The sequence below is a fragment of the Bos grunniens genome, chromosome X (assembly GCF_055505025.1).
Source record: "Bos grunniens cultivar Pamir isolate PY7600 chromosome X, Bosgru_T2T1.0, whole genome shotgun sequence".
NCBI classification, from domain to species: Eukaryota; Metazoa; Chordata; class Mammalia; order Artiodactyla; family Bovidae; genus Bos; species Bos grunniens.
This window is the reverse complement of record NC_141194.1, coordinates 89922122-89932406: the sequence shown is the minus strand read 5'-3', so window position 1 is coordinate 89932406 and position 10285 is coordinate 89922122. Positions and strand designations below refer to the sequence as shown.

Here is a 10285-nt window from a genome sequence, read left to right as displayed (position 1 = left end):
AGCACTTAACACCTGTCTAACCATAAGAGAAAAATCAAGCAAACTGAAACTGCGGTACACTAATCAAAGTACCAGACCAGTGCTTCTCAAGTGTCAAGGCATAAGAAACAGGGAAAGTGTGAGAAATTGTCACAGCCAAGAGGAGCCTAAGGAGACATGATGAAGACCTGGATGGGATCCTGGGACAGAAAAAAGACATTAGGGAAAAACTGAGGTACTCTGAATAAAGTATGTATCTTGGTTAATGATAATTTATCAACATTGGTTCATTGTGACGAACACTTCAAGCTAAAAAGATGTTAAGAACAGGTATGGGGTATATGGAAACTGCATCTTTGTAATAATTCTGTAAATCTATAACTGGCCTAAACGTTTAAAGAAACACTATAAGCAAATAAAAGGCTAATGAAGAGACAGAGGGGGAAAAAATCACATAGGTAGATGGGTCTGCTGAAATAAGCCAGGGTTTAACAGGAATTTCCTAGGAGACAACTTCTAAGAAAAAAGCATCAGCAGACATGAGATTAACAGGTGAGAATAGCACAGCATCTGGTCACAGATTTTTCTCCTGGTTCAATCTCCAGTATCTAAATCCAGTGCAGATGGCTGTACACAGAAACACACACAAACCAACAAAATACTTGGAAAGGTATGTTTTATCAGAACTTTATAAATAGCAAGACCCAAGTGACAACCGGGTGCTACCTAGGTGAGTTAGGGTAACTCTACTGTAGAGAATTCTCCACCTTTCAGTTGTGACATGGTGTTGCTTTAGACCATCACGGTCTCCAGCCCATCCGCAGTGGTGGGAGCCTTAGGAGGGTACAGTACCCACAAGCAGAGGCATACCAGCCAAGAGTCATGACATTACCCCAGCTGGAGAGGGCCACCCACCTCACAGCTGTCCGGACTTATTCCTGCACACACTTGAAACCTCCTCAGCCCTCTCCAAAACATCTGCTGGGGCTCTGGCCCTGTTAGTGCAGGGGAGAGGGTGGGAACCAGCTCACATACTCAGCATCTTATTGAATATTCTCCACAGCCCTAGAAGTCAAGTTTTATCCCTAATTCACAGATGCCAAGAGTCTCCCTTACAAAAATGGATCTGTAATAACTGCCAAGTTGATTCTTGCACCTTTGAGTCCCAGAGGTAATGTGACACTTACTCAGTTCACATCCTGGCAACACAAAGTTTATGTTGCTCCACTGCCTTCCGAAGGCACTTCACTGAATAGTACTTGATTGCTTGATATTGCTTTCCTATTTTTTATCTTTCAATATTGCTATGATAAAAAGTAATCTGTGTTTTTTTTAAGAGAATATAAACAGATGAACAAAAAACAGAAAAAAAATCACCCACAGATAACCGCTGTTGATTTTTTAGTAGACAGTTTTCAGTTTTTCCTGTACATGGATCACTAGTAAAGTATCTTTGTAGTTTTACAAAAATGGACTGATGCCATATATATGGTTCTGAAAACTATTTTTGTTTTTAATTTTACAATGCACCATAAACATTTTTCCATGCAATGGATGAAAATCTGCTACTGAAACAGAGGGCTGCAGTTGAATAATCAGAGCGACACCTAAAGTATAGGATTAGCATAAGGTTAAATAAAGCACAAGGCCTGGTAAATGCCTGCCAATGCACTACACAAAAGGAATGTCTTCAAAGCCCCTCTGTGGGGCCCTGCAGCCACCCCTGAGTTCCCTTGGACCCCTTGGGTGGAAGGGGTCCTGTAAACTTTTTTGCATCCACATAAACCCCCCCAATTTCTGTCTGGTTTTCTTCACCTCATCCTCTACCCTGGCCATCTCATCAAATTCTCTTATCATCTCTTCATTGCTCAAATGCATATCATGTATGGCCTCCTTGTATTCCTTGAGACACTGAGCCAGCCCCTTGTTGGTTTTTCTTTTGGCCTTCCTTGGTACATCCTCCCCAGCTGGGCGCTTCCCGCCAGCCCTGGGTTCCCTTGGATCCCTGGCTGGCTTGTCTTCTTTTGGTTTTCCCTCACTCACTGGCTTTCCCTCGCTCTCTGGCTTCTCCTCACTCTCTGCTTTACTTTCTTTTGCTTTTTCCTCACTCACTGGCTTTCCTTGGCTCTCTGGGTTTTCTTCTTTTGGCTTTGTCTCATTCTCTGGCCTTTCCTTAACCTTTAATACTTCCTCATCTGTCTTTCCCTTGTGATCTGTTCTTCCCTTGTTTTCTAACGTTTCCTTGTCTTCCTTAGTACAAGCTGCTCCTGGTTTTCCTGCATCCAGTGGCTGTTCTTTGTTTTCCATCTTGCCTTGGTTCTCAGGCTTTGCTTCATTTTCACTGCAGAGTTTTTCCATGGTGAGTATCCCCTCCTTTTCCTGTCCTGGGAGTGGGGCGGGGGAAGAGAAGACAAAGAGGAGACAAGAGAGACTGAGGTTTTGGGGGTGAAATGCAGGTCCGGATAGTAGTAGTCATTTCTTGCCGTTTGTTAGGGATCTCCTGACCTGGCCTGGCCCTCCGAGAGTGCCTTTTGCCCACCCTGTACCTCACCATTCCTCGTGCACACGTGAGACAACGCTTCCTTGGCAGGCCCTGCCATTTTTCCTTATGCTTGCTCAGCGCGGCAGTGTGTAAATGTGTTGGGAAGTGGGCAGTGAGGCCCCCAATTCTTCGCGGGCGGTCCCTCCACACTCCCCACCCCTTGGGTCCCTGTCCAGTGTCCTCTTCCTTCACTGACCTGCGGGGATTCTGGACAGGTTCCTCCTCTTTCTATAGCCCAGTAGAGCGCTGGGAACAACAGACACGTAGACCTGCAGACAGACAGGAGACCGGGGATGGGCATCGGTGGATGCACAGGGAATCGGGTCCCTTTCCAGAATCCCTGCCCTCCTCACCCACCGTTTCCCTCCCCCACCCCCTACTCCGCCCCCTGCACCCCAGCCGCCATTTCTTTTCACGCCTCGGGCGCCAGACCAGGATGTTTTCCAAACTAATTTTGGATCTCTGCGTCCTTCTCTCCCAAAGGCAACTCGCCTCTCCACCCTTGAGGTCAACTTTCTACTCTACGCAGAGTGGCAGAGGGGATTTATTTCCACTGCCTGACTGCTGGGGCGCCCCCTAGCTCACAATCTCCGGCTCCAAAATGGACGGAGGGCAGAGAAGAGGATGTGTAGAGAAAGGGGAATGGGTACTTGGGGTGTCCGCCTTCCCCTCCCTCCGCCCAATGGCCGCTTGCTCCCCCTTAGCCGTTTTCCCACCGCCATCTCTAGCTACAGTCTGGCCAGCTCCCCTCGACCAGAACCCCATCCCCAACCTTTCTCCTTTCCGCGTCCGTTCCTCCTCCCCCATTCCGGTGTCCCACAGGCAGCGACGAGAACCCTCACACTGACCTGAAAGAACCAGGAGCAACAACTAGGGGCTCGCAGACGGCTCCGGGTCCGACAACACCGAAGGAGGGCCAGCACCCGGACCAGTGCCCACTTCTGGGCCCAGCGGTCACGTGAGCGTCGCGTCACCCGAGCTCCGCCCCCGCACCCCGCCCACCAGCCGGCGTCTGCTAACCGCCCACCGCCTCCCTCGGGCAGGTGCCTATTAACCTCTTTGGGCCCTTTTGTCCTTTTCCTCTTCTTGAGAAGTTGGTCAAAGAAATAATTTTAGTAAAAACCACAGAGGTGGGGACTTACCTGGCAGTCCAGTGGTTAGCACTCCGCGCTTCCACTGCAGCGGGCACGAGTTCTTTCCGCGGTGGGAGAACTAAGATCCCACATGCTGCCTGGCGCCACCAAAACAAAACAAAACAAAACCTCAGAGGCTTTTTTTTTTTTTTTTTAATGGGTTGGGCAGTCTGGGGGAGGAGTCTAACTTTGCTCTTAAATTCCATTGAAAGAACGTAGACGTATAAATGAAATCCTATGACTGTGAACTTTAATATTGTACAAAGAGTAGAATATTGCACTTTTAGGAAAAAAATGTTACCGTCAAAGTGAAATTGTCCCTTTTTCCTGCTAGCAAAACATAAGTTTTCTAATGAGTTAAATATTTAGATCTGAAAATGATTTTATATTTGAAACAAAATGAAAGAAAGAATGATTTTTATTTTTAAGTGAGAGAATGAATACACAACGGACGATGACCAGATGACAATAGAATTGTAACGCACAACCTCTGTAGCAAGCAGCTGCACAAGCCAAACCACAGCCTCTACAGCAGTCTTGTGGACTTGATCAATGACTACCAGCCTTCCTATTTTTGCCCTGCCACCAACTAGAGAAATCTAAATATGCTCACCAAACCAATCACATAAAATACCTCTGGCTCACCAGCATTTCACTGCCAACAACTTCCAATCAGAGAAAAGATGGTCTTCCTTTTTTTCACTCTAAAGTTTTCCCATTGCCCTGTCTGTCTTTAAGTCTCTGCCAAACACAAGTTAGGGTGGCTAACTCCCTTGTTATAACAAGCTCTGAATAACTAGCTTCTGCTTCTACATAAGCTTTTCGTGTAGAAGGTCTTTAAAAACACAATAACTGAAAGTTGAACGATTAAGAACAGAACTGATGGATTTGATTACATGAAAACGTTAAGAGACTGGGGACACATGCATTTCTCCCTGCTCTTTTTTTTAATTTATTTTTTATTGAAGTATAGTTGCATTAAACGTTGTGTTAATTGTTGCTGTACTCCAGTGACTCAGTCATGTATACATATACATTCTTCTTCATATTCTTTTCCATTATGGTTTATCACAGGGTACTGAATATAGTTCCCTGTGCTATACAGTAGCACCTTGTTTATCCATTCTATATATCAGTTTGCATCTACTAACTCCAAACTCCTGCTGCTATCCTCTCCTACCTCCCTCCCACCCACGACCCCTCCCTGCTCTTGTAGAGTGTACTGGTAAAAATTTTCTGCAGGGCAATTTTGTAAATTGTTTAAAAATAAAAATATTTGATATTTTGGTTCAGCAATTCCAACTCAAATATTTACCCATGGAGATAATTAATAAAATGCTAAAACAGAATCTTGTGTTTTAATATGTTTTTAAATTCCCATACCAATTATTTATTATGCATTTATCCTTTGCTGGAATTGGGGCTACAGTAGTGATTCTGTAGGCTTTGTTTACAATGGGAAAAAAGGGAACATCACAGTTGTCCATCAGTACAGATATAGTTGCCTATCCCTTCTCAAGGAGATCTTCCCCACCCAGGAATCAAACCAGGGTTACATAATCTTCTTAGTATATTTGTTTACCCTGGTTATCTTTGGACATTTGGTTAGAAAAATAATCCTTTTATGTTGGGTGCTCAAAATGCAGTAAAAATAATTATTAACTATCCATAACCCAAAATTACTGTGGATGGTGTGACCCAAAGGATAACCACAGGATGTGGTATTGACCTGTGGAGCAGCCATCCCCAGCCTTTTTGGCAACAGGGACTGGTTTTGTGGAAGATAATTTTTCCATGGACCCTGACTGGGGATGGTTTGGGGATGAATCTCATAAGGAGGGCACAACCTAAATCCCTCTCATGCACAGTTCACAGTAGGGTTTGCACTCCTGTGAGAATCTACTGCCGCCACTGACCTAACTGGAGGTGGAGCTCAGGCCGTAATGTGAGCTATGGGGAGCAGCTGTACAAATGAAGATTCCCTCACTCGCCTGCTATTCACCCCCTGCTGTTCGGCCCATTCCTAACAGGCCACAGACCTGTATTGGTCCATGGCCTGGGGGTTGGGGACCCTTGCTCTAGAGAATACCACCTATGTGCCAGGCACTGTGCTTGTTACCTTATGTTATCTGGTGTGGATTTCATTTATACTTGATGGAAAAACTCATACTTCAGTGAAGCAGAATGATTTATAAAGCTACAAGCTTAACTCACTGTAGTACCGAAATAAAGATAGTAAGAGGAATAAAACATCTCCAAGTATAAAAGTTTTTAGTATATGATAAAGAAGCATTTCTATTCAGTAGTAAGGTATAGGTTATTATGGAAAGTAAATTTGTATGATTATTTAAATAGTTAAAGAAAATGAAGAGCCTTATTTTATGACAAACACTCAAATTCTTTTCAGAGTAGGCAAGAAAAATAAAATGAGAAGTTTCTAGATTGGAAGGGAAGAAGTAAAAACTATCTCTATTTACAAATTATATGATCACACGTATGGAAAATCCCAAGGAATTCACTAAAGAACTATGAAAATGAAAGAGTTCAGCAATGTGGCAGAAATACAAGATCAATAAATGAAAATTGAGTGTTTCTATATGCTAGCAATGAATAATTCAAAGAGGAAAGAAAAGTAGCATTTCCATTTAAAATATCATCCAAAAGAATAAAATACTTAGAAATAAATTTTGAAAGTCCAAGAATTGTATACTGAAAACTAAAAAACACTGTTAAACAAAATTTAAATATACATAAATAAATGGAAGATATCCTGTGTTTCATAGACTGGTAGACTTCGTATCATCAACATGGGCAATATTTCCTAAATTGATCTGCAGACTCAACACAACTTCTATCAAAATCTCAGATGGTTTCTCTGCAGATTTTGACAAGCTGATCCCAAAATTCATACAGAAATGCAATGAACTCAGAATAGACAAAAATAATCTTGAAAGAGAAGGATAAAGTTTGAGGTCTCACACTTGCAGATTTCAAAACTGACCATAGATCTACAGGAATCAAGACAATGTGGCACTGGCAGAAGGGCATACAGGCCAACAGAGCTGAGAATACAGAAACAAAGCCTCAGATTTACAATCAATTGGTTTTCAACTAGAATGCCAAGAAAATTTAGTGCTTAAAGAAGAGTCTTTTTAACAAATGATGGTGAGACCACTAGATAGCCACATGCAAAAAATGAATTTGAACTCCCACACCACACCATATATAGAACTTAAATGAAGTCCTAAATATAAAAGCTAAAACTATTGAACTCTTAGGAAAAAATAAAGGTGTAATTCTTCATGATCTTGGATTAAGCAATGATTTCTTCGATATGACACTAAAAGTTCAAGCAATAAAAGAAATATAGAAAAACGGGCATCACCAAAATGGAAAACTTTTAAATTTAAACAACACAATTAATAAAGTGAAAACACAACCCACAGAAGAGAAACTTTTGGAAGTAATATGCCTGATAAGGGATTTACATCTAGAATATACAAAGAGAACTTACAATTCAATTAAAAATAGGCAGGGAATTCCCTGGTTGTCCAGTAGTTAGTACTGTGTACACTTTCACTGCCAAAGCCATGGGTTCAGTCCCTGGTTGGAACTTAGATCCCACAAGCCTCATGGTGCAATGAATAAATAAATGAATCAAAATGGTGAAAGATCTGAATAGATATTTCAGCAAAGAAAATGTATAGAAAACCAGTAAGCATGATGTTCAACATTATTAGCTGCCAGGGTAATGCAAATCAAAACCGCAATGAGATACCACTTCATATCCACTAGTAGTGATATAATAAAAAGGCGATAATAACAAGCATTTGCAAATAGTGGAGAAATTAGAACCATCATGCAATGATGGTGGGAATGGGAAATGATGTACCACTGTAGAAAACAGGCTGTCCGGCAGTTTCTCAAAATGTTAAACATTATGTTATCATATGATTTGACAATTCCACTTCTAGATCCAAGATAAATGGAAAAATATCACACAAAAACCTATATGCAAATGTCCTTGGCAGCATTACTCATAATTAAAAAGTGGAAATATCCCTAATGTTCATGATCTGATGAATGGATAAAAAAAATGTGGTATAATAATGGAATACTATTTTTCAGTAAAAATGGAATAAAGAGCTGATACATGCTAACAGGCACATGAAAAAAATACTTAATCTCACTAATCATCAGAGAATTACAAATCATAACAACAATGAGGTATCATCTCACCTGTCAGAATGGCTATTATTAAAAAGACAACAAATAACAAGTGTTGGCGAGGATGTGAAGAAAAGGGAGCCCTCATGCACTGTTGGTGGGGATGTAAATTGCTGCAGCCACTATGAAAAGGGCTTCCCAGGTGGCTCAGTGGTAAATAATTTGCCTGCCAATGCAAGAGATGCAGGAGATGTGCATTCAATCTCTGGGTCAGGAAGATCCCGTGAAGGAGGAAATGGCAACTCACTCCAGTATTCTTGCCTGGGAAATCCCATGGACAGAGGAGCCTGGTGGGCTACAGTCCCTGAGGTCCCAAAGAGTCAGACACAACTGAGCATGCATCCACTATGGAAAACACTATAGAGATTCCTCAAAAAATTAAAAATAGAACTGCCATATGATCCAGCAGTTCCACTTCTGGGTATTTATCTGAAGAAAACAAAAACATCAATTAGAAAAAATATATGCACCCATATGTTCGTTGCAGCATTCTTTACAACAGGCAAGATAGGGAAGCAACCAAAGTGCCCATCAATGGATGAACGGATAAAGAAGATGTGATATATAATGGAATATTACTCAGCCATAAAAAGAATGAATTCTTACCATTTATAGCAACCTGATTTGATCTAGGTGGTATTATGCTGAATTAAATAAATCAAAGACAAATGCTGTATGATTTCACTTATGTGTGGAATCTAAAAACCAAAACAAATGAATAAACATAACAAAACAGAAACAGTTACATATACAGAGGACAAACAGGTGGTTGCCAAAGGAGAGGGGAGTTGGGGGAGGAAAGAAAGAAGTGAGAGAGATAAAGAAGTACAAACTTCATGTTGCAAAATAAATGTCACCAGTATGAAATATGCAGTGTGGAATATAATCAACAACTATGTAATATATTGGTATGGTGACATATTGTGACTTGACTTATTGCAGTGGTCATTTTGAAATGTTTAGAAATTCCAAAGCATTATGTTGTGTAACAGGAACTAACTTAGTGTTGTAGGTCAATTAAACTTCAAAAACAAATAAAGAAAAAGAGATCAGATTTGTGGTTATCAGAGTGGGGAAGGGTGAAAGAGAATTGGATGAAGGCAGACAAAAGGTACAACTTCCAATGAGAAGATACGTAAGCTGTTGTTGTTTAGTCTCTAAGTCATGTCTGACTTTTTTTTTTGACCCCACAGACTGTAACCCACCAGGCTCCTCTGTCCATGGGATTTCCCAGGCAAGAATACTGGAGTGGGTTGCCATTTCCTTCTCCAGGGGATCTTCCCAACCCAGGGATCCAACCTGTGTTTCTTGTCTCCTGCATTGGCAGGTGAATTCTTTATCATTGAGCCACCAGGGAAGCCCAAGATAAATAAGTAGTAGGGATGTAATGTACAAGATAATATATTTAACACTGCCATATGTTATACATGAATAATAAGAGAGTAAATCTTGAATTCTCATCACAAAAATTTTTTTCTATTTCTTTGATTTTGTATCTACTTAAGATGATGCATGCTATGCTAAGTCACTTCAGTCGTGTCTGACTCTGCGACCCCCATGGACATCAGCCCACCAGGCTCCTCTGTCCACAGGATTCTCCAGGCAAGAATACTGGAGTGGATTGCCATTTCCTTCAACAGAGAATCTTCCCTTCTGACCCAGGGATCAAACCCAAGTCTCTTATGTTACAGGAAGATTCTTTACCATCTGAAACTTATACAGTATCATATGTCAATTATATCTCAGCAAAACTGGAAGAAAATAATTAGTGGAATAACAATAATAAGGAACCTAGCAGCTGAATACTTTCTGAATATAAATGATTATTTTAATCTTTTAATTTTTGGAGTAATTTGTTATGCACCAATAGTAACCAGAACAATATAAAGGATATGAAAATACCAGGTTTGATAATAGATAGTGCACAAAGTCTAAAATATTTACTATCTGGTCCTTTACCAAGAAATTTTGTCAACCCAGGTCCTAGACCAAAGGGAACAACTAAACCTCCACCACCACCACAACCATACTATTAAGATATGATGTTGATTAAGTACTAATATTCATGCATTTCAGGGTAAATTTCAGGTAATATTTCATTCATTTAAGAGGGTAACTTTAATACAATTTTAATCTTACAAAAAATCATTCCACGTATTTTTGAAACGACTAATTCTTGAGTATTGAAAACCCATGCGGTAAAAGTTGATGGCCTAGTAGGAAGAGCCTAGAATTCAGACTTGTAACTTAAAAAAAAATATTTAACTTCTTTTAGGCCCAGTTGGTTTGCCCATCCATCTGTCAAATGGAAGAATGGATAGCAGTCAAAAGACTGGCAGTGGACTTCCCTGGTGGTCTAGTTGTTAAGAATCCACCTGCCAGTGCAGAGGATGCAGGTTTGATC

At 40.9% G+C, this 10285-nt stretch overlaps 1 protein-coding gene and 1 long non-coding RNA gene across 6 annotated transcripts; one reads left to right on the top strand and one right to left on the bottom strand.

Moving 5' to 3' along the window:
• Positions 1 to 1363: 1363 nt before the first annotated feature.
• Positions 1364 to 4161, bottom strand: TCEAL4 (transcription elongation factor A like 4). Of its 4 annotated transcripts, none has more exons than XM_086386965.1 (3): positions 3664 to 4161; positions 2718 to 2790; positions 1364 to 2358 (listed from the first exon to the last, which is right to left on the bottom strand). In XM_086386965.1, exons 1-3 carry the CDS (start codon positions 3858 to 3860, stop codon positions 1651 to 1653), a joined length of 978 nt encoding a protein of 325 aa, XP_086243091.1. In that variant the 5' UTR covers positions 3861 to 4161; the 3' UTR covers positions 1364 to 1650. The 4 variants fall into 4 exon arrangements, with proteins under 4 accessions (XP_086243091.1, XP_086243093.1, XP_086243092.1 ...); XM_086386967.1 differs by having other exon boundaries at positions 1364 to 2363; positions 3664 to 3818; XM_086386966.1 differs by lacking the exon at positions 3664 to 4161 and adding an exon at positions 3370 to 3479 and having other exon boundaries at positions 1364 to 2363.
• Positions 2445 to 5003, top strand: LOC147340876 (uncharacterized). Of its 2 annotated transcripts, none has more exons than XR_015158615.1 (3): positions 2445 to 2546; positions 3344 to 3564; positions 4084 to 5003. It is a non-coding gene; the product is annotated as an uncharacterized LOC147340876 (long non-coding RNA). The 2 variants fall into 2 exon arrangements; XR_015158614.1 differs by having other exon boundaries at positions 2472 to 2546; positions 3005 to 3564.
• The last annotated feature ends 5282 nt before the right edge of the window (positions 5004 to 10285 follow it).